This window comes from Meleagris gallopavo, chromosome 7 (assembly GCF_905368555.1).
Source record: "Meleagris gallopavo chromosome 7, MGAL_WU_HG_1.1, whole genome shotgun sequence".
In the NCBI taxonomy this organism is placed as follows: Eukaryota; Metazoa; Chordata; class Aves; order Galliformes; family Phasianidae; genus Meleagris; species Meleagris gallopavo.
Genome location: NC_139410.1, coordinates 19,494,111 through 19,519,010, shown reverse-complemented (window position 1 = coordinate 19,519,010; position 24,900 = coordinate 19,494,111). Strand labels below are relative to the sequence as shown.

At 37.6% G+C, this 24,900-nt stretch overlaps 1 protein-coding gene across 5 annotated transcripts in view; it reads right to left on the bottom strand.

Annotated features, from left to right (window-relative positions):
* COBLL1 (cordon-bleu WH2 repeat protein like 1) overlaps window positions 1–24,900 on the bottom strand; it is a 77,845-nt gene that overhangs the window by 28,873 nt on the left and 24,072 nt on the right. For 3 of the 5 annotated variants that reach the window (XM_085227532.1, XM_085227534.1, XM_085227535.1), the window contains exon 2: window positions 5,091–5,270. In XM_085227532.1, the coding sequence (XP_085083658.1) occupies window positions 5,091–5,270 (180 nt within the window). Of the gene's footprint in view, window positions 1–554; window positions 767–5,090; window positions 5,271–9,159; window positions 9,207–24,900 lie in introns of those variants that run through there. The other 2 variants (XM_085227533.1, XM_085227536.1) reach the window with 2 other exon arrangements.

The window sequence follows — 24,900 nt, the reverse complement described above, 5'->3', positions numbered from 1 at the left end:
TACTACAGTCAACTAAATACAATTATAGAATTACGAGGTCACTGGAGCATGAGTCCTAATTTTTGGCATTGGATAATCATTTGTAAGGAGAATTTCATGTGGACATCCTTCACATCTCCCAGTTACAGTTACAAACAGGGAAATATATCACCTACTTTGTCTCACAAGGATATTATGAAAATAATATAGAAGTTTGAAGCAATCAAATTATACGTTGGAAAGAATACTGAAGTGTCTAAGTGAAAATTAATGCAAGACTTGGCTAGTTTGGCTTTATCAAAAATCTTAAATTCTAGATGTAATCTTATAACAGATGGAAGTCTTCTGGTAGCATAACAGAATGTAGAAATAGATATCTTTGAAGAGTCATCAAGCTAAGCAGAATCCTAGACGACAAAGATTATGAAGATATTTATAGATTAAGTATGAATTTTCACAGACTTTTTATACAATCCAGTTTGAAAAAAAGAATTAAGAATGGCTGAAGCTTAGAAATCATTGCAGTATTATTTTTTCCCCTTTAATAAACCCTAGAATATAACTCCTATTTTCACCTCTTCAAAGAACAGTCCTGTGCATCCCCTAAGCAGACTGTCTTCTAAATTCTAGTGGCTCAGCTGGACTCCCTGGTGTATACAAGGCTCCTTCCAGTTACTTCTTTTTCAAGAGAAAGCTTTTGTCTGGTTAAGCAGTAGAAGAGATTCCTTGCCTCGGGAGAAAAAGGCAGGTGGAATAACAAAGCCAAGATCCATGGAGAAATAATTCCCTATAAAGTGACAGAAAACAGCTATCAAATAGTCTGAAAAGATATAAAAGAATGCAATAAACTTCCATGCCCTCATCTAGATGATGTATATCAGCCTGAAAGTACCATGAGAAATGCAGTGAGGACTAAATGAAAAACAAACAAACAACAACAACAAGAAACTCTTTTTTCCATTTATAAAAAGGGAGACTTTATTTCAGTTCTTCACTTATATATCACAGCCTGTCCAATCAGAAGAAAGAAGGACTATTCTATTTCTGTTAATTCTAACCCTTAACAAAACAACTGCATCCATCTCACTTGCTTTCATTAGAGAAGATAAGGAGCTAGAAATGCACATTTCACTGGGGGTGGGCTGGTGTGGAGGAGGCAGCCAGAGAAAACAAGTACTAGAAGTACTGTCTGTCTTCTGGTTACCAGGCTATCCAAGAAGCTACCCTTTACCTTTTCTCCTAGCTATTTTTTACATGCTGTCTAGCTTTAAAAGGTGCCCTTCCTATGGTCTTCAGCTGCAGGAGCAACGTAGGAACACTGAAGATGAGCAGGATAGGAATTCATAGGCAAAGGTCACAGAGAGCCCGTCAGTGGAAATGCACCATGGTGAAGGGGGCAAGCCATCACCTTAACCAGTCACAAATAATGGCAGGCCAGTAACCAAGAAACACAGCTGCCCATAAACAGACAAGTACATGCAACTTAGTACATAAAGGCAATGTTTCACTGTAAATTTGCTTTCCACTGGTACTTCCAAAAACAACTTGTGTGACTAGAGGATGTCAGACTTCAAGTCTCCCCACTCTGTTGGAGGCCAAGATGCCACCCACAAGTGCTTCAGATTTCCTTAGAATGATACAAAAAGCAAATTTTTGTAATCATATTCTCCAAAACTCATAAAACTACTTTTTGCTAAACTCTTCCGAGAACGAAGGTACAGAAGTACATGTAATGCAGTAAATTTAACAGCTTTCAAATGAGTAAAACTAAGAGGACCCCAGCAGCAATTTCGGAGTGTAATATCTGCTGGTGTTTATTCATCTAATTTCAGTAATGTTATTATTTGCAATTACTTTAAACTCATTACATTACTTAGTTTTCTGGAAATCTCCCATCACAAGTATTCTTGCACTCCTCCATTCCTTATCTGTTTTCCTCTGATTATTCCCACATATATGACAGCAAGAACTGGCTAATAGTTGTCCCATTTATGATGAACTTCCATCTAGAATACATCAAACTATGTAATGTTTATAGCAAGCTGAGTTCAAAACCAACCATTAAAGATGCCACTTTAAATGCTGGATCAAGTGTTTCAAGAAAATATGCATCAAGTTTCTACATTCTGCTTTTTTTTTTTTTTTTTTTTTTTTAAAGTATATACTCCTAACCACGTTTTAGCGGCAAGGTCTTCCCATCATGAGTATAGTGAGAAACACCACCGAATACACAAAACTCAGTTAATAGCCACCAAAAATATTACTAGGTGGGGCAGGAAGATGAACAAAAATAAAAATACATATGTACATAAAATAAACCTACACGCAGGAACTTTGGCTTCCTATAAACCTCTGATTACTTAAGTATGTAGCTCCCTGGCTAAAGTGCTCATTAATGCTATTCTCTAAAAAGAAAAAGGCATTTGTTTTGACAGAGAACAACAAAAAACACCAAGCCCTCCAGAATGTGTTACTAACAAATGTAAGTACAATAGATTTTGGAAAGTAGGGCAACACCACAAAGCTTGCTATTCACCATACAGAGTAAACCAACAGTTCTCTAAGCAAACCCTAATGACTGAAAATACTCAAGAACGGATCACAGGGAAACTCAAAGAGCTATAAAGAAAGAAATTTAGCTAAGCTAAGGTCAGAAATGTGTCTGAAATTAAAGCCATAAACATGCAACCCAGGAAAATAATTCAATGCACAAATTCCAACTAAATCAACTGTAAGATAGTTTACTAACATATACAATTGAAACTAATTATTTCAATTAGAAAAATCTTTCTCAAACTACATTTCTTCACTGTGGGAATACAAGACAATTAAGTCACTAAGTAAGGAAATTTGTCAAATTATTTTTCATCTTCTTTGGCTGCAAACAATTCTTGAATTCTGTGCTCTATTCAGAACTAATGAGAAGATTCAAAAAATGTCACACAAAAACATTTCAAAAACAAATAATTAAAAAAAATTTTTGAAGCTTTGTTAATTCCTTTCTTTGAACCACGTACCTTCCCCCATAATCACTGCTCCCATCGTGACTTTTTAAAAATAAATAAATAAATGCTTGCTCAGAACACCATGAGAAATCCTTCAATTTTGAATAGATAAACTGAATCACTATCACCAACAACTACCAACTGGTATCTAGGCTTAAGTGAAGGAATCCACACAACAAACCCTATGCCAGGAGTTTCAAAATGAGCAATGAGCAATTATTTCAGTCCTCCTTTCTGTTCTCAGTCTCTCAGTTTTTTTGCTTTAGTTGTCCTTAAACAACTCAAGGATCCTTAACGACGTTCTCTTGAAATCTTTTCCTCTGAAACCAATTTAGATACAGTAGATCCATTTTGATGAGCCACTGCATACCACTCACAAAGGATATTCACCTACACAACATCTTGTTCCTGCTATCCACTACTCCAAAGCATGGAACAAACCACCCAATTTCACCTGAGAACAGCAGAGATGTTTCTTGCAGTACGTGATTGTACAAATCCCCATTTCTCTTTTTCCCCGTATATGAGCTATAAAAAGGTATTTCCACCTCCAAAGCTTTAAAACTGGCTACCTCTGGTTATCAGCATGACAAATTAGCAGATTATATCATTTTCAGTGCTCTCTTGCTTATCTGTCCACAAAATACAATCTTCTAGCAAAGCCGGAAGAAAAGATGCTTCGAAAGCACAGGTCCTGCACGTTATTCCCCTTCGTTGTAAATGAGCCTGGGAGCGCTAATGCACGTTATTTGTCAGAGTACCATTTAAGGAATTGACACAAAGTCTCTCAGTTGAAAAAGGAAGAAAAGTACTAACCAAGGGATATTAAAACTGATTGGGAAATGTCTGTACTTCCTACACACTAACTATACACAATGAAATCTGACTGAATGAGGATATAAGCAATGTTCTTTTCTGGCACTTTGTTCTGAGGAAAGCAAGATACAGCAGGTGTGGTACTCAGAAGCATGGACAGAAGGAGTGAAGAGAAGAAGGGGGAGAACTGCTTGACAGTAAGCATATGGAATCTTATCTTTAAGAAATTTAGAAAATAGAGGAAAGCACCACATTTATAGACAGAAATATTCCTTGCTGTAAACTTACTAGCAAGAACACTGTAAAGTATCACAGTAGTAAAGAATTATTTAAGAACATCTTTTTTTAAGAAATATAATATTTTCAAGAAATATGAATTAATTTATCCTGAAAAACCAGATGAAGTCTGGAGAAAAAAATAATAATCCATAAAAATTCATTCACTGCAGCTCTGATATGTGATATCTAAAGAATGACTTAATCAACTCTAGCAAATGACAAAGCATGCAAACAGACTTAAACCACTACAGCCAGTATCTCTGATTATAACGTGAGGTAGGCGTAACTACGTGTTTATGTTACTCAGCACAAACTGGCATTCCAGCAGCTCTGATCCACAGAAGGGTTTGCGTAGGATCTTCTCAGCAAGAATAGAATGTTAATTATCTCATTGGGTTAAGTCCCAGGATTTATGATTTCAACTCACTGGTCAATTTCTGATCTAAAAGTGACTTGGGAGTTACATGCACAGTCCATTTCATCAATTAACAGTAAAATTGAAATATTTACTCCAAATTAAAACCAGGTTCAGCAAAACATATTTGATTTATTACAAAAAAAGTTTACCAAAGTTATAATTAGAAGCTTTCTTTGAAGCTTTATATATTTTGTATGAAATTATGATTTTTAGGACTATTAGTAGGCAATACGTAGAAGCGCCAAACACATGACTTTTAGCTTAGTAGGAAGCAGAAAAGTCTAACAAAGAAAAAGCGTATCTGAAAATTCAGTGTACCACACAAACAGCATTTTTCTAGAGATCTGCAGTGATTAGTAAGAACTACAGGTGCATCTATGCATCCTTGTAGGTGCCATAGAGACTATCTGCTTCAAAAAAAACTAACAGTCTTCCTAAAAGGTAATTAAAGTATATGTTTTCAAATTTACTCAAAAACACTCAGTCTTATAAAACTTGTATATTTTACAGAGTGGGTTAAGTCTGGATAAAGGTTGAAGTAAACTTCAGTAGGAAAGGAAAATTAAATAGAAATGTCATTCCATGTAACATACCTCCCATTAACCGTAGTATATTTGATCACATCTCCCGGCAGGACTACCGACAGTTCAATGTCTTTATCAATTACATTCTCTTTCTGTTCCATGATGATGTTGGCTGATTCTGTGTCATCAAATGGACAATCAGTGACTGTTCTGGTTTCAGATGGAGGAGGAGGTGCTTTAGCTTTTCTTCTGAAATAAATGGATAAAAGGTAATAGTCAAATATTTGATTTCAGACCTGCAAACTAACAAGTCTTGAGATAGGAATGAATCATACTTAATTCTTTTCACTCATGGCATTGAATCAATATGTACAAGGAAAGAATATGAGAATATTTTACACTAACAGTCAGTTGTGACAGAAGATAACCAAACTAAAATATCTATCTTATCAAATAAAAATGGATTTGTTTCTGGTATGTTAAGTCTAAATAGAGATGTCCAATAATGCAAGTCCAAAACTAAAAGCTTTTGTTAATATTTTAAATATACATTACAAAAATAAATGAATTACTTTTCTTCTCCCTTGAGATAGAAAAAGCCAAGACCTTATTTGAGTGTTCTCCAAACAGACTTACTGGATCAGTATAAGCAGAAATACTATACTACACTGCACGCAGCTAAATTGCACTGTATGTTTAATCTGTTGGATAGACAGGCATGGCAAAAATCATACTTTTCCCCTCCAAGTTTTTTCTTTTGATTATTAAAATCTATTAAATAAATTCTACCAACTCTACTCTATTTGGTTCTACATAGTAATAAAATAGCAGTATTATTGACCTTTCCTGACATTTCAGTCACAAAATGTTTCCATGTTTTCCTGCCACCCCTGTTGATTTCTGATATTTATTTTCTCACTTCTTTTCCCAGTCTTATTTCTCATGCATACACACAAAAACCTTTGCAAAACATAAAAAAAAAAATCCAAAATGGTCCAAAGGAACACTTTCTACATCTCAATCTGTTTATGCTATGGTATAAATTCTGTTATTTCCTACAACAAATAGTAGAACGTTCCCTTCAAAGCACTTTACATTTCACCCATATAATCATGAGGAAAAGATAGTATGATTAAGAATTTCATTATTAGAAGAAAAAAGCCCAATATGGACATGCATTACCTCAAGAGAATTTATTTCTTAAAAAGAAAAAAAGACAGGAAGGAAGCCACACTCACTAAAAGCTAAACTACAAATGTATATATGAGCACGCTATTCATTCCAAAAATATGCTTGCAGTTTAGATTTCAGTGTTGTACCAAACTTTGTTTACATTAACAAAAAATACAAAACAAACAAAAAAACATTGACTTTTGGACTTATCCCAGAGAAGTAACATAGAACACGTAGCATAGAATTAGAAACAGGTACTTTTTGGCAAAACAAAGTTTAAAGTCACTTACAGTAAAGAACACACAAGGTCCAAAACAACAATGCAAAAGATGACTATGTAACGAGGGTTCACATGACTGAGCTGTTTCTGAAAGTACTTGGAGTTTTGAACTTCAGAACTCTGTGCTGAATAATTAACTATTCACAGCCTCTCCCAGCTCATCAGAACTCCTAAATGTCCAAACACACCCAATGAACATACATCATCCACATTTGTTCCTCCTCTCTGTTCATATTTCAAATTAGCTTTGGTACACACCTCCCTCCACATAAGACTCATGACACATGGTGTCAGCTGCACATTTAGTTCCAGCCTCTACAACAGCATGTTATGAATCAAGCTGTTTTTTTACTCCTCCTCTTTGTTTGTTTGTTCTGTATAACCTTAGCTTTCATCTAACTGCCAAAAACAACATAATTACAACTATTAAAAAACAAAAACAAAAAGCCCTTATAACATGTTACTTAAAAAAAAAAAAAAAAAAAAAAAAGGAAAAGAAAAAGAAAAAGAAAAAAGAAATCCATGCCCAAAGAAAAACAATACTGCCTTTCCCCCTTCTATACTTATCTTCAACATCTTTAGGCAACTTCAGGTTATTTATCACAAATGAACTCAGAATTCAATCCCTGAAGACTACATGCCAAAGTTCACAAATGCTAGTGAACTCTATTTTCCATTAAGCAGACAAATGCTATTTCATTGCAGGAACTCCACTACTGCTACAGATCGTGCTCAACTCAAACTCATCAATAAATGTGCAGTCTCCATTAGTAAAATGCAGGCTTATTTATAGTGTTCAGCTTACAGTGCAGAGAGCTAGAACTGGAAAAAAGGAGACAAAATTTGTGTGCAACAGTTGGACAGATGATGGGAGACACACTTATGAAGAACACAAGCACATGATGTGGGGTTAGGCAGCGTAGTGAGGTCAACTTTCCATTTACCCCAACAAAGAATAGCAAACCTCTCTTATCTACAACAGATCTTTGTGGATTTTTATGGCTGGTCACGTTTACATTTCCCAATCCACTCAAAGGAGGAGAAACATCCAAGTGTATGTTCTCAGAAGTTATACTGAGTTTTCGACAGCGTCTTATTAAGCAACAGGTATCCCCAAACTTTCATTTTCTGTTTCCAGATGTCACAGGGACTTTTTTCTTCATTTTTTACCTACTCTCTCATTTCTTGTTCTCCCCCCAAAAGAATTGTGTTTGGTCTTACAAGGTTTGTTTGTTTGTTTTGGAGACCTGCATTACCATGGTCCCAGAGCTGCTACTGGGTAGTGCAAACAACATTAGATGTTACCACATCTGTAGGTGTAGAGCAAAAGCAGCAAGTGACAGGGTGGTGGGAATCCACTTGCAGCAGTACTTTTAACCTGCAAGCCCTCCCCTCCTCTTTTGCACAGTGTAGTCAGCCAGAAGTTGCTACAGATGCTTTCTTTCAGGCACCCTGAGGGACCAAACACCAAAAATCACAAAACCAGCATTATCCAAATAACTCTAAGTTGGTGGAATCATTTTCAAACTCTTATCCATCATAAAAATCAAACAAACAAATGCCTGGCTTTCTTTCATCTCTTCATCTCTGCCGGAAAGCTGCCGGCATTTTTAATGATTTTGGTAAAAACACAGAATGGTTAAGGCAGTTTCTTCTCTGAATTTTAAGTAAGATAAAATGCGATTATAACGAGGAGGAATAAATAATAATCATATAAAAATAAACATTTAGAGGTCAGAAAAAGGTGCTCCATATATGGTCCCATTCACAGCACCTTTCATGTTCAGATGGCTTCCAGATGTGCTGGGAGCTAAGCAGACCTATTCTAATCTAATTTGCAGAGTAAATATCAGAAGTTAGAACAACCCAAAACATACTTTATTTTATTGGCTACTACAGAAATAAAGGAGAGCTGTGGGAAGAATCAATATACGCTTGATTTAGCCACAGCATACAAAAGCAAGTTAAAATAGAATTAGTAATCAATTAAGGACAAAGTTTAATCAAAACTCCTCTGGAAACTGCGCAGCAGCATCCCACATAAGATGGGTGCTCCCTGCTTCCTTGCCCCCCAACTGCTCTGCACAGACAAAGAGACGCCAGCCCACCTTGAGGGTTGTGCTTCCCCAGTTTACCATGGGATAAACAACTCCAGCCACCCACTAATCTGTGACATGAGTGTCATCCATTTAATCAACCGCTTCAGAAGAAGTAGAAAAAAAAAAACAGCTTTCTTTCCTAATTCTTCCTGCCAGAAAAGGCAACTAGAGGTTGTTAAAGAATTCTTTTAACTAAAATACAGATAGATTTCACCATTTTATTAAGTAAAAGCAGTACAGCTGTTCAAATCAAATGCAAGGCCATAAAGACAACATTTTAAGCACTTCAGGTCCCACTTTTACAAAATTAAGTTCCACTGCTGTATATCAACATGTTTCCTGCTTGCAAAAAAATAATAAGAAAACCAATAGTGCCAATGATTTCAATGTGTGAAAGCCCTTTTTGAAATAAAAGTCCAGGTAGAATAAATAAAACTATATTTATTTGATGTTACACTGGAAAAAAAAATTAAGTTTCAAAAAAATCCTATTAGAAATCAACAAGCAGTGTATTTTATAATTAAAGTATATTGCACCAGTAACTAGCAAAAGGTCTTTTAAAACAATGAGAAATACTTGAACTTACAGTGACCTGGATATTTCAGTTACTGCCAGCATTTCCTCTTGATAAGGATCACTTTCCCCAAAAACTGGAGAAAAAAAGGAAATCTATCTGCTACATTTGTACACAAGCAAAGGCGACAGCATGAACAATCCACCTCTTCAATTCCTGATTTCAAAGAGTATTAATGTTTATAGCACTTAACTTCCAGTCTTGAGCACAATTACATAAGATACTGCACAGAGGCACCTTAATAGTCCTTTTAGTGACGTTATTTTGGCTCTAACCTCAGTAGGACTGGCTCTCAAGTTTTCTATAGTGATCATTTCAGCGATCACACTGGAAAAAGCGTAAGGGATCTCGAATGCAATTGAGTCATCTCTGAGGTACTGAAAAAATTCACTAAATCTAGAGGAATAAAAGCTTTCTGCTGTACAACAGATGGATTTAAGTTTGTTAAACAAACTAACTTTGCCCTGCGACCAGTAAAAACACAATTATATGAAGGATTGAGAGATTATTTTTATTTCAAACTTCACTAAATGCAAAAACTACAAGTAGAACTTTTTTTTCCCCACTCAAAGTCAGAAAAGCATTGAGATCACCTCCAGAAAGGAAGAGGACACTTCAGTAAAGCTTCTTCTAGATCTTGTTTTGACTTCAAATTCAAAGCAGTTATTACAATTATTACAACAGTGCTGCTCCACTGCTACATAGCTGAGGGAAACAGCTCAAATCTTGCACATCATCTGTTCAGTGAAAGAACAGCTAACAAGAGTTCAGGTTCACCTCAGTGTTTTTCACTTACAATGATGCATCAGTTCTGGGCAATATATAGGCTAAATATTTAAGCCACAAATTTCCTCTACAAGCATTCCCTGTTCAATACTTATCTTTAATACTCACAGGTTTGTCATGTACGCTAAGTAGAGAAAGCATCAACTTTCCTGCTGTTTATTCATAATCCCCAGAGATGTAACTGATTTCACAGCACCAATGCTGCATATCTTCAAGATCAAATGCTACTTGCAAGGAAAATGCTCAGTGACAACCACCACATTATTGTCCGATTCTGGTAGCTATAGGCCAACAAGTTTCCAAGGCAAGCCACTCAAAAAAAAAAAAAAAAAAAGCAGAAGCCTTTATATCTCTTGTGAAAATCACAACTATATGTTTCAGATGTATGCACAGTCAGCCCCTTTTTAAAAAAAAGCTAAGTATTTCATAAGACATAAATTGGTTGGAAAGCTGGAGTTCCCAGTTGAGTACTTGATAATTACATAATCAAAGATATGAAAAACAGAATAATATACAATAGCATCACTTTCATGTGCAGTATAATTACAGATGGTTTCTTTTCCTTACTGAAATGCAGTTCAATTTTCATCTGCATCGTTCTTCATCTGAATACTAACAATGGCCTGACATACCTACTCCATGTAGAACACTTCAGAATACATTTTGTTACAGTAGGTACAGAGATGCTGTTTATCCGCTCTGCATAATCTTGTGATAGACCAAAATGAAAACACTCAAGTAGGACTGTTTCTTTTTCCACCCTTAGCACCACCAGCACAGCAGAACAGCATGTGTGTGAGCACAGGATCTACCTTCTATGCATTTTTCTATCTCTGATCTGATACTTGGCATCTGTTCATTCAAAGCAAAAAATTTCTTCCAGACATCCTACCGTATGAGCTTCTGTTATCCCATGCACTATTAGTAAAGGACAGAGAAAGCCTGAGTCCCTATATATCTGTTCATCAGTATGAGGAACCATTGCATAATATCCACTACAGTCAGAGTCTAATGATATTACACAGAGATACAACAGCGTATGTGCTTGGGTTATTGCACATAAACATTTTAATATTTTGCAATACTTGATGAGCCCACCTTCTAGCACATATTTAAAATTGTATTTATTTCATACCACAACAGAAGGACATTTGTGGGTGTTTTTTTTTGTTTTGTTTTGTTTTTTTCATTTTCAGAGACTTATCTTTCTTATTTTAGATTCACTCATTCCTATCCTTGTTTTTTTCCAGTCCAAGTTTTAAGCTGACAGAGAAGAAAGGACTGGAAGTTCTTTACTTCAGTTAATTGGAGTTCTCCTCAAAAACAAACACCATCACCACAAAATCCAACCATTCTCAAAAGCAGATTTTTATTTGATTTGTAAGGTTCTAGAGATTAATTCCTCTACCTCCAATGGCCATATGCTCAGAAAATGGAAATGAAACCATCATATGTAACTATCTACACTACATTCTAATCATCTTTCACTGTTGCTTGCTGCATCCTACCTCTATGCACACATATTTCTAACTAGCTATTTGAAAAAAATGTAGAATTACTTCAGTAATTTAAAGTTTCAGTACAAGAAACAAAAAGTTATGCTATACATACATACATACATACATAGAATCACAGAATCACAGAATTGTAGGGGTTGGAAGGGACCTCTAGAGATCATCGAGACCAACCCCCTGCCAAAGCAGGTTCCCTACACCAGGTCGCACAGGTAGGCGTCCAGGCGAGACTTGAATATCTCCAGAGAAGAAGACTCCACAACCTCCCTGGGCAGCCTGTTCCAGTGCTCCGTCACCCTCACCGTGAAGAAGTTCTTACGCACATTCGTGCGAAACTTCCTGTGCTGCAGCTTATGTCCGTTTCCCCTCGTCCTGTCTCCACGTACCACTGAAAAGAGACTGGCCTCACCACTATGGCCGCCACATCTCAGATATTTATAAACCTGGATCAGGTCCCCTCTCAGTCTTCTTTTCTCAAGGCTAAACAGACCCAGTTCACTTAGCCTTTCTTCAAAGGGGAGATGCTCCAGGCCCTTCACCATCTTTGTGTCCCTCCGCTGGACTCTTTCCAAGAGATCCCTGTCTTTTTTGAACTGGGGAGCCCAGAACTGGACACAGTACTCCAGATGAGGCCTTACCAGGGCAGAGTAGAGGGGAAGGATCACCTCCCTCGACCTGCTGGACACGCTCTTCTTAATGCACCCCAGAATGCCATTGGCCTTTTTGGCCACGAGGGCACACTGCTGGCTCATGGCCAACCTGTCGTCCACCAGGACGCCCAGGTCCCTCTCTGCAGAGCTCCTCTCCAGCAGCTCATCCCCCAGCCTGTATTGGTGCATGCAATTATTCCTCCCTAGGTGTAAGACCCTACACTTGCTTTTGTTGAACCTCATCCGGTTTCTTACTGCCCAGCTCTCCAGCCTGTCCAGGTCTCGCTGAATGGCAGCACAGCCTTCAGGCGTGTCAGCCAATCCTCCCAACTTCGTATCATCAGCAAACTTGCTGAGGGTGGCCACTATCCCCTCATCAAGGTCATTGATGAAGATGTTGAACAAGACCGGACCCAGCACAGACCCCTGGGGGACACCACTGGTTACAGGTCTCCAGCCAGACTCTGCACCACCAACGATGACCCTCTGCGCTCTGCCAGTCAGCCAGTTCTCAACCCACCTCACTGTCCACTCGTCTATCCCACACTTCCTCAGCTTTGTTATAAGGATGTCGTGGGAGACAGTATCAAACGCCTTTCTAAAATCAAGGTAGATTACATCTACTGCTCTTCCCCCATCCACCCAGCATGTGACAGCATCATAGAAGGCCACCAAGTTGGTCGAGCACGACCTCCCCTTGGTGAACCCATGCTGACTACTCCTGATAACCTCCTTTTCTCCCAGTTGTCTGGAGATGGTATCCAGCACAAGCTGTTCCATCACCTTTCCAGGGACGGAGGTGAGGCTGACAGGCCTATAATTACCCGGATCTTCCTTCTTGCCCTTTTTGAAGACCGGAGTGACATTGGCTATCCTCCAGTCTTCAGGGACCTCCCCTGTTGTCCAGGACCTCTCAAAAATGATGGAGAGCGGTTCAGCAATGACCTCCGCCAGCTCTCTAATACACATATACTACTAATACTAATACACATATAATACTACATATGTGTGTATGTGTATATATATATATATATATATATATATATATATATATATATAAACTTCCTCTGCAGTGTTTTGTTTTTGTGGTTCAGGCTTCTGCAAAAAAAAAAAAAAAAAAAAAAAAAGATTATTTTTAAAGTACTACAGTATTATTGTATTTATTCTTAAAATTAAGCAGCTGGCTGCTCTGTCAGCATCATGACATCTATATAATGTGCCAATTAGCCTAGATACTAGGCTTTCATCTCTAGATCAATATCACTGTTTGATACACACCCTGCATCTTTATTTCTACTATGAAAGCATCAGCTGGATGTTAAGATCAAGGTATGGATCAATAAGAGGCAAGCATGGTTCATTCTTGGGAGGTTATCCCTTCAAGCCAGACTTATGATACGTGTAAAACAAAATGAAAGAACTGTTTGTTGTATCTGCTCCACAGATAAATGTGAACTTTCAGGTTCTAAACTCAGACACTTTGCTATTTAGGAAGATTCTGAAGTTATATTGTTTAGCTACTGTATCTACCAGGCAATTCAATAGCTACAAAAAAAAAAAAAAAAAAAGTACAGAAATACATTTTAATTCCAATTTCCAGTTGGAGAAATAACCATGAAAATCTTGTAAAGCTTTGAGACGTTGAAGTATTTCACAGTGCATTTTCTATACATATTTATAAGTGGGAAAGAAGATAAATATTGCAAATTAATTCCAGTGTTTAAAAAAAAATATATATTACAAAAGAAAAAGATGCTAGAAAGAAAGGACCAAGTAAAGGGTTCTCCTAAAGGAAAATGCTTTGTGCAACCAATACACTGATATGCCAGTAGTGATACTACAAGTGATTAACAAGTTGATCTTAGAAGATCATCTCTACGAGTTTAATCGGTGAGAATCCAGCAAGCAACAAATCTTCTGAAGATGCTCTTATTTCTGTCTACATTTAGGAGGTTGCTACAAAGAAAGCCAAACAAAAAACAACCAACAACAAAAAAATACCCCATCTCTCTTCCTATAAATAAAACATAAATAAATAAATAAATAAATAAATAAAAATCAAGAATAAGCCATCCCAGGAATTAAGATGTGTTTTTCAAGCTCTCAATAGAGAAAAAAAACTTTTCCTAGTCAATGGAATGTGTTGAATCCCTCCTTAACTGGCCTCAGAGTTCTAGAGAAAAGGTTTTTTTTTGTTTGTTTGTTTTTTTGTTTGTTTTTTTTTGTTTTGTTTTTTTGTTTTTTTGTTTTTTTTTTTTAAAGAGTTTTATCCTAGAGGGAAATAAATCACTGGACTGGGACCGTAACCATGACAATAAGTTGAAAGCTTCATGGAATCTTTGGGCAATGAGTTCACACTGAAAGCAAGAAAGTAGCAAATGAATCCTTCAGTTCCCTCCAGACCATTTAGAATAGATATTCACCCGTCTGACTGTCTGTCCCCATGGCAGTGGCAATCTTGAAAAGCATGTTTTTAATGCTGGCCCTCGTAGCATTAAAGGGACACCAACTCCAACTAACTCAAGTACAAGTTTAAAACTTTTCTGGGGAAAAAAAAAAAAAAAAAAAGGATTTTTGTTCATCATTCTTACAAACGAAATCATAACTATGATTACAGTGACCTTTTCAAGGTCACTTAAAACACAAGAAAGACTGCCCAGCCTTTGCACACAGATAGCCACCAAATCTGTGTTGCTCTACACTACTCAGTGAAACGCAGTGAGCTCCTTTTTAGGTGTAAGAATTGTCCTGCTGCTAGAAGACAGCCAAGAGCTTGCAGTCCTATCAGCCAACAGAGGATAAAATAGTAATAACAACAATTATGCTGTAAATTAGCATAAACATTATTAAGGAATTAGAAAAACACATTCTTATACAAGTAAATCCTTTATATCACACCCTGTTGTGCCAAAAGCAGCATTACTTCTTAAAAGGAGAAAATTTAAAAAAAGAGTTGTAGAGGAAAATTAGTTCCAACAACATTACTTCTAAGGAGGTTCAGATCTTAGACTTGTGAAGTATATAATGCTAACACAAAATACAAATTCGGCAAGTGGTGTGCAACATGTCTCTGTAATAAGCAGATACTTATACCCACTCACAACTTTTTCACAAATTATCAAAAGTGAAAATGAAGTTAGGTTTGCTATCAAGAGAAGTCAAACAACTTGAACAGCATTCAAAACTAAAAAAACTTCATATGACTCATTTGGTCTTTATTATATTTACAGTTATGAAAGCAATCTGACAGAAAGGAAGGAGCAGGGAAGAGAAAGCAGTAAATCTGTAACAGTGATTGAGTAATATATAACTGGCTAAATAAACACGAAGAGAAAACAAAGAGCAGCTTGATCTGAAAGGGGGGGCTTAACCTTTGATACACTAGTAAATCTAACAAGTATTTAAAACTCAAGCAAACATATGTCAGCTCTGCTAGGAACAAACTCTAATCTTTTTTCAAGAACTTCTGTAAAAGCACACGTGTACAGATATTCTTCTCCTGTGACCGGCAAGAGAAGTTCAGTTAATGGCTCTCAAATAGAACAAAACCTAAATCTGCCCTCCTGGCTGTTATCTACTAGCCATGAAAGCAGATATAGCAGCACCATCTTTCAAAGCCAGCAGATGAAACACTTGGCTCTGCTCACAGGTTTTTTAGCTGCTATTCTGAACATCAATGGAGCAAAGAATTGCCAATTTATCTGAGCTTTTCTTCTGCGGCTTTTCTCTGCTGTGCAAAATTGTGTTTTAGAAGTAACACTGGAGGCAGGCACTGGATGGATTTAGAGGCTGGGCAAGGCAAGAAGAAAAAGCCACGCAGTATCACAGCAGCCAGGAAAGAAACTAATACAAATTCTACTCTTTTCTTCCAATACACACAGCCCTCAATACAGGTGTTGAAATAGGTGCAGGTGGTCAACACAGAAAAAAAAAAATGCAGGCCAGATGCTAGGAAGCTCTGCAGTGACAACAGAAAAGCCTCCCAATCTCCCAGCTGCAGATCCACTACAAGAACTGAGCCAAGCACATGATGTGACTTTGAAAAGAACTGCCCCGATTTCTGGTTGTCAGGCAGCTCTTTGGAACAAGCAGAAAGCTTGGCAGAAAGCTCTTCAGCTACCAGCAGCCTTCTTTTAGCAGCTGGGCCATTCAGGCATCTATAGTTTGGTAAAACTCCAGAGTGTTTTGTACATTTGCATAACCAAGAAATAGGAGGGTTATTAAATGGGAGGAGACATGATATCAAGCATTGGAAGGCGCTGAAAAGGCAGGAAAGCTTTCAATCCTAAGGCAGAAGTTTTTAAAAAAATACACAAGTTACACAGATGTTATGGGATGTGAAAAGAGAAGCAAGAAAGAGCTACCATGCATGAGAACCATGTACTACTCGCACAGAACCATGTAAGCAAATGAGGTGTGTTATTTATTACAGAAAAGAAAATGAAGAGGAAAAAGTTAAGTTCTATCTAAAGATAAAAAAGTTACTATCCTGAAAGGAAAAAAAAAAAAAAAAAGATTCTCCCCATCTTGTATGTCACTCAAACATTGTGGCAAACATTCCTTGCAAAACTAAGAACAAATGCCATGAGTGCTCATCTCCTGCTGATCTCTCAGAGCTACCTCATGACCCCACATCTTCCAGAGCGCAGCAGCAAAGTCCCTACTCTTTGGAGCAGGATAGCCCCCCTGCCGCCCCTAACCACAGCGCTGCTGCCACAGCCCAAATCCAATGTGCAGGGAGCTGGGTGGTGGAAGCACAGCAGAAGTGCTGCCCCAGCTCTCTTCCTAGCATCAGCCTGATCAACAGTTTTCATTCCCACCTTTGCTACCACTAGCTGTGGTAACCTACTTCCCCTTCATCCCTTTTAACTTGAGCTTCCCCCAGGCTGGCAATTCAGCACCCTGAAGAAACACTACAACATTCTCCCCCCCCAAACTCATCCTCTTCTACATGTGAGAGCTGCTGTTAGCTCCCTTCTTCACTTTCATCTGTGGACTCAAAAATCCCCCATATCAATTCTTACTGCAACCTTGCAACCTGCACAGAAAACAACATTTCTGCAAAGCAATCTGCCTCCTTGCACCATGGCGGGTGACATCGAAGCTGGTTTGGATACCCCATTAGTAAAAGTCTTTGCAAAGACTACAGAGGTTCAGCCTCAACTACACAGGAGGGAAAATTTTGTTCTTCTGTAACAACTATCAGCAGCAGCAGCCTGCTCTATGGAATGTAAAGAAAATTTCCTATGTTACACAGATGAGCAACTTGCTCTGACTACTGGGATACAACACCGTATTCACTCCCTTGCCCTTTTCAGTTTTTCCAAACTCACTGCTGAGTTTTGAACATTACAGTTTAGCACAAGAAGCGTACCAACTTCTACATGAAGCTCAGCTGAATGTTTCTCAAATTCTTTTTTTTTCTTGTTGTAAACAAAATACATCTTGGCACTGTGCAGTTACAGTCTACTTAGGTATTTTCAAAATGCTTTAATGCTCTGTGATAAATAGAAGTGCTGTGTAATACTAAATGAACACACATTCTTATCTTGCTATAAGAAACAAAAAGGCATTGACTTCTACAAGTTGTTAACAACTGTTTCTCTTCCAAACAAAACTTTGGATCAACATTAGATGGACAATGAAAGTCAATCAAAGGCAGAAAAGCTGTAATGTATTATCCACGCAATACAACATTCTTCATTTAAAATAATCTAATTTGAACTTCAGGTGGCAACCTGAAACCTAAAATAACAGACGAAACATTTCTATACCCAAAAGTGCAGCACTGAAATTCTAGCAGTCCATCCACTTGGATGACAGGTCTTTATTCACACTGGTCTTCGAGCCAGGAAAGGATAAAAAGCTTTTTGTATCTTGGACTGGAAGAATTACACACTTTCTCTGAATGCAGCACAACAGACTTTAATTCTTTCCTTTTACAGGTCCTGTATTTGTATTCTGACAAGTTAACTGCTACCTTATTCATGAATCTGCCTTCCCTGCAAGAGCATAGACTTAAACATTACTAGAGATGCATAATTACGGTAAATATTTTTCCTCACAACGGGAGTTCAGGCAAGTTAAACCAAACAAGCAAGGAAATGCTGTGTAAATACCAATACTTTCATCCTTAGTCTTGCAAAATATTTGTCACCTTAAATCAGCAAACATTTCCAGAATTCCAACCTACTCCAACCAGAACAGTGCTGCATGTCAAAGTTTTACCTGCATATATCTAACACAATAGCTGCTAGACTGACATTCTCCAGTAAGGTAATAAAAGTACCACGTGGAAGCCATTCTGGTGATCATTTAAGCAAGAGGAAGGGGCAGGAGAACAGCTAAAATTGGTTAAGCTACTTTTCTGCCTACCTCTAAGAGCAGTCAGGTTTCTCTTCTCCATTAAAATCAAGTGAATTTCTTTCAACAGCATATGTAGATAGAAGGGCTGGATCAAGCGTGTGCATGGCAAGCACACTGTCACTCCTTTCTTTTACCACTGACATCATTAAGCCTACCTATTTATAATCCCACCACCTGACCAAACAGCCTACACAGTACATCTGAGATTTGTATAGTCATTAATCCTGACAGGTCTACTTCAGCCAATTCAAAGGACTACTAAGTAGCTTTGTTGTGTCTTTATGATACCATAAAAAGAATCCTATCCTGTTTTCTGTGCCCCTTTTCTTTCTACAAGAAAACCTTAATGGGAAATCTTTGAATTAGGACTCTTCCCTCTTCCATACTTTTTTTTATCCTTCTCCATTTTTCCATCTGTCAGATACCCAACTAAACAGTTCAGATAAGCAGATTTTGGTGACCAGAGACATGCTTGGACTGGAGAGGAATATAACTCTAAATCAAGCTAATTTGGTCATCAATGCTGCCTATGAAATGATTGACACACTCTAATCAGTATCACAAATAGAAGTACAACAATTATGTTGCCTTGGAAGAAAACAAACTTTGCAATGTTTGAAGTAGGACAGAAACAGAAGCATGACACCATTGTCAAGAAAAACCAGAAGCTGCTTGAAAAGCAATTCTCAGTTAATTCATCTCTTCTCAAATTACACAGAAGTGTGAAAACTGCTTACAATTCAATCTGTCCAGGTAATGGGAAGGAATGCAGCCAAACTCTTTTGGGCAAGGACTAATATCAGCTGTAGCATCCTGCAGGTTCCTATCATTAGTAAACGCTGCTTCTAGATCTATGTTAGGCCACGGAGCATTTTGCAGAGGCCTATGTGCCCCAGAGAGAGGGTAGTATCTGCGAGCCCCCGTGCGCAGCACCGAACACCGATAGCTCCTTAGCTGGCTTCTCTCAGCCAAGAAGTCTTGCTACAAGAGGCCACTCAGCACCACCTCAAACAGAACAGAACTCTATATCAGTTTTACCTAACATGCAAGGTTAAATGAAGCCAACCTTCACAACAGTGCTTGGTGGGCTTCCACCAGGCTGGAACTAAACTTCAAAAGTTAAGGATACTAAGAGGAAAAAGCCTTGAAACAAGCTTAGTGACTTGAAAAGCTGAGGTCAACAGGGTCACAGATCCAGGCAGCACTGCAGGACTTAAGACAACCAGTAGTAAAAGTTTCAGTGCAAACAAACAGGCTATCAGTGCAGTCTTTAAGATACCAACACATTCTTTGTGGCCAGCTTGTCCTATGTGGCAGAAAACATCTGGAAATTCTGCTTGGAAGCACTAATTTACATCCTGCTCTAATGGTTGTAGCTAGAGGTGTTCAATTAATACTCATATTAATGTCCAATTTTCTCCTATCCTGAAGTACCAAGTTTGATCTAGTGTTTATTTACTTAAATTCCCTTCTTACAGCTTTAAAAATGTCTCTAGTGTTTTTTGTTTGTTTGTTTTAATGAGTTCCTAGAGTATGTACAAAAATGTTGAGAATTTTAAAAGACCTGCCCAAAAGAGTTTAGACAGAGTATAACAAAGTAAAATCTAAGGGAGGGGAAATAAAATATTTTCTTAGAACTTCTTTAGAATTAGAATTTTCAAATTCTTCTCATTTTTCCAATAAAACAATCTACTACAACTACTCATCTTGCATTGCTGCACTGGAAAAATGCCCTAAAAAGGAAACATCAACTACTCTCAGCAGCAAAAGGGAGTGCACGTGAATGTTCATAAACATAGAACTTCTTGTGCCTGTAGACTTTAAGAGAAAGCAACAATCTGTATTGCTAAATACAACAACACTACAGCGCTAGATACAGAAGTTTCTAAAGAGGTCCCTTTCATTTGTCTAGTGCAGTTTTTTGGGGGCTATTTCATACTCCCTAACCCACAGAATTGTTTCTGAGACCAAACAGATAGGAAGACTTGCACATACCAGCAAGTGAAGTAAAACTAACTTCCCAATACTTATTTTTCAGATCTCTAGTTAATCACAGACAAGCGAATCTGAAGATAACCAGAATACTGAGCATTTCTGTATTGGGACAAAAGAGGAAAATAAACAACATCCTCCCAAAAAGAGCCTAACGGTTATTAGAACACAATGGATCCATACCAGTTATTGGCATTTGGAGAAGTTGTCCAGAATTATCTGTTTGTTTGTTTGTTTTTTAATCCAGTAGGGAAACGTCTGGGGAGCTGGAAGCTCTTTGAACCTATTGTCTCTATTGTTACAAACTAAAGACTTAAAAACAATCTGATATTTCATCTAATCCTGAAATAGTTATGATTATTTTTTTTTAAATAATATTTATGAGAACCTGAAGTCTGAAAGTAGCAAGAATAGCAAGAAACCTGGATTACTAGCTAAGAATACAAATCCTTCCAGATTACATTCCTGCTTTATTAAGTACTCTGTTTCTTCAGTTGTTTTGTACCTACTGAGATGACATCTCATATGTCATGGATCAGCACAGACAAGTCTCCAGGGAAAGGCGAACGGTTTTGTTCTATCAGAAAGAACTGGAGGAGAGAGCACTGACAGAGGCTTCCAAATGGCTTGGAACCAGACCAAGAATTTTTCTTAGGCAAGTCACACATCGACAAGGAAAGTTGTTTAAGCATTCAAAATTGAGGGGGACTTAATTATTTTTCCATTATTTAACATTCGGCCTAAAGATTTTGTGCAGTACCATTAGACAACTTTTATTGCATGTTCTGCTTTCGCTTAGTTGGAATAATTAGAAAACAACAGATCAGTACAAGCACAAGCAGCAAATATAAGGGCACGAGCAGAGAGACCAGATCATGATGTCTCATATGAACACCATATACTTCATTCAACCATACCCAATGATTATCTCTGAACCTACTCCAGTTCCATTATATCCTTCTGGAGAAGACAGAGACCAGAACTGTTCATCATATTGCCATTACAGATTTAGAGAGTGCCAGAATCATGTCTTCTCTTTTCACTTCTTTACCAATTCACACAACAAATAGATTCCTACTGAATTTATCTAAAGTGAATTTCATCTTATTTCATTATCCAGTCACTTGTTTTTGTAAAATTCTTCCGAGTTTCACAGTCACCTCTCCTCTAATTACCATGAATAACAGATTTTTACTGTCACCAAACTGCCAGGTTACTATTCAGCAGCCTCTTTGCTATTTTATTAAAACACCAAACTAAAAATTCTAGCAGAGAGGCCTGTGGAACTCCTATTTTTGTGCAGATTAGTAGGTAGCCATGCAAAGCTCACCATCATATGCCATACTTGTTTAGTTTTCTTAAAATGCTCTTGATTTGAGACCAGCAGAAACTTTCTCTAAGACCAGGAAAAACTGTCAGCTGGTTTCCTCTCAGCCATTTGGTCAGCATAACAATTAAGTTTTTTTCTATAGCATTAAATAAGACATTTACACTGTAGGTATACTGCTACACAAGGAGTTCCTTGTTTTATTCCAACTGTGCTTGCTGGATCAGAGTCTGCAGAGAAACAGATTTTGCTAATTTAACTTGAACACTAAGCTAGTGCTTACAAGCTCTCACCACAGCTGTGCAAATTAAGAACAAAATAAGACTGCTTGCTAAAATAAAATAAAATAAAAATCAACAACCTTATTCCAAGGACAAAATCTTTTTAGGCTTCCTACCCATCCTTTGAGCTACCTGCCACAACATGACATCCCATAAACTGCAGCATGGCTTCCACCTCTCTATCTCAATAAACCTTTTATCCTCATTTTCACACCAAAGATTACTGTTCTGTCTACTCAGCACAGGAGGCAACATGCAAATATTCAGAGTATTTCAGACCTTGCTGAGTAACATTTCATCTCAATCATTATGGATACGGCTCACTAATCCACTGCTGTTTTTAATATCTTCTGTGCCAGCTTTCTTCCCAAGAGAAAGTTTTCTTTTTCCAGAACCACAAATCAAGGGAGTTGGGAAACTTTGCATGGATTAAACTCCATAGAGAAACATAAAATAATGGAGAAAGGAAGGAAAAAAAAAAAAAAAAAAACCATGAAAGAAGAGCATAAAAGCATTAAAAGTCACAACAGAAACCTGAACAACAGTGAAATGCTTCAAATCATGCTCGCTGTTCAGAGAAAGAGGAGATACTAGTAAATGTTATCCAGAAAATAAATATTTATTTAAAAACAAAAGGAACAGCAAATTGCAAGGGAATCGTCAGCTTTTGGTTTGAGTGATTCACACGTGCTTGAGGGAAAAGACACCAAAGTTGAGGGGTCAACTGCCCAAAAACGATCACTCCAAGAAGTCAGTTCTTCTCCTCAGAACACTGAAGTTATACCCTAAACGTAAACTCGTACTCCTGTGATGGTGGTAATGTCAGGGCACCAGTGGTTGCTACAAATAAGATACATGACATAAGAGGCAACTTGAATTGCAAATTGGAAGACTTATTTCTAATATTTTTTGTGTTGATTTATGCAATATAATATGGCTAGGTAACAGATGATATATTATGTTTTTCCTGTTTTGACACAATGTAAAAACATGCCGCAGATGGCTGTAATGTAATTCTCATTAACACACTTATATTTTCACAGTTTAGTATAGCAACAATGAAACTTTGAGGTCTGGAATTTCCTGTTAGTTAATTAGTGGTTAGGTTAATAGCCTGGGGAAACGTGCAACCCAAAAAGTCTCCTTATTGTTTAATCATATAATTATTGTATTCATATTTCTGGGAAAGCTCTCAAGAGATTTCATGTCACAGTGAAGCTACCTTTACAACCCTCCCCCTGTTTGTGAAACAACTGCATTATTTTACACAGCAGTGTGTAGGCAGGAGAGCAATGAACAGCTCTAATTCAGCTCCTCTGGGAAGTTCTAGCAATGCTTGTTTTTATTTTGGAGATACCAACACATGCTTAAAGAATTCTTCAAATGCACATTAAATCAAACACTAAGGAAAAGTGAGGATCAGCATTTCTTGGTCTGTTTCTGGTATGTTGCAATAAAATCACTAATTAATTATCAAGTAATTCAGTGGTGTTTTTTGAAATCCCCGTTTATAACCCTTCACAGAAGCTTGGAGCATGACATGCATAGCAGCACACCAACATCCCATTACATCTGGGATCTAGAAAGAGGAAAGGAACAATTCACCACAGATCTCCTACTCGGCCTATTCCCATGAGAGAAGCTGTTGCTTTGACACAAATGCTGCAACTTCAACAAGATAGTTCAACTAGCAATGGAGGATTCACAGCAATGCACAGGCCAATGAGCCTCCATCATCATGTTCCTCACACTGCAGAATGAGAGCAAGGACAAAAGTCCAACCCATGCCAGCTCCTCTTCCCCTGGATGGCACCAGAGGATCCCCAGCAGATAACCCGTATCTACATGTGTGTTAAAGTACAGTGAAACTGATACCTAGGCAGAACTAGCTCCCAAAAAATTACTGAACGAGGCAGCTGAAAAAAGGAAAAAAAAAAAAATTACACAGTGAAACTGGAGCAAGTCATATACTGAGTTGCGAGGTAAAAGGCAATGGAAACTGTACCACTTTTTAAAATAGTAAGGATTCCAGAGAGCCTGGCCACTACCAAGCTATCATGAAAAAATACGATGTGAAAAACACAACTCGTGACTTGGGTTACAGAATTAAAGAAAGCCAAAAGCTGGAAGGCAAAAAGTACCTTTTAAGCTCCCAAGCTCACTTATGACAGAGAACTGCAGAGAAAGAGAATTTGGATTTTCTAACAAACGCCTTTTTATTTAAAGGTCAATACAGAATATTTTGTCAGATTCTGGAGCCCTCCCATTCCTTCACACTTTATTTAGACAACATTAAGAAGAACTGAAACAACATTGTTTTCCTTAACCAACAGAAGCAGGAGATGCACACAAAGCCTTTATGGAGCACTAAATGTCACTTTGGGATTCACCAATCACATGTACCCAAACACAAACAATTGAAAAAAGATCTCAATGTTTTTGGAGATCTGAAAAGTACAGCTCCCAGCAGAGTCCCTTTGTTTCCTTAAATCACTGCCAAGGGTCTAGGAAGTTAATGAAAAACTGACAGGCAAAATAAAGATCCCACAGTCAGTTTTTCTTTTGGAAAATCCCATGCTTTAACGCTTTAATTCAGAAATATTCAGATTTAGTTACACAAGAAAGTTTTCATAATCACATCCATTTCTTGACAGAATATGCTGTACTTTGCCAGATCTTTTTAGGGCACCATTACTATATAGAATTTGGAGGTATCGTTAAAAAAATTAACAAGATTCTTGTTCTGAATGCATACATACGATACACTGCTTTACATGTTTTCTGCTATACACATAGACACAGCAACCACTCCCTTGGTTCTTCAGAGCAGTATATTC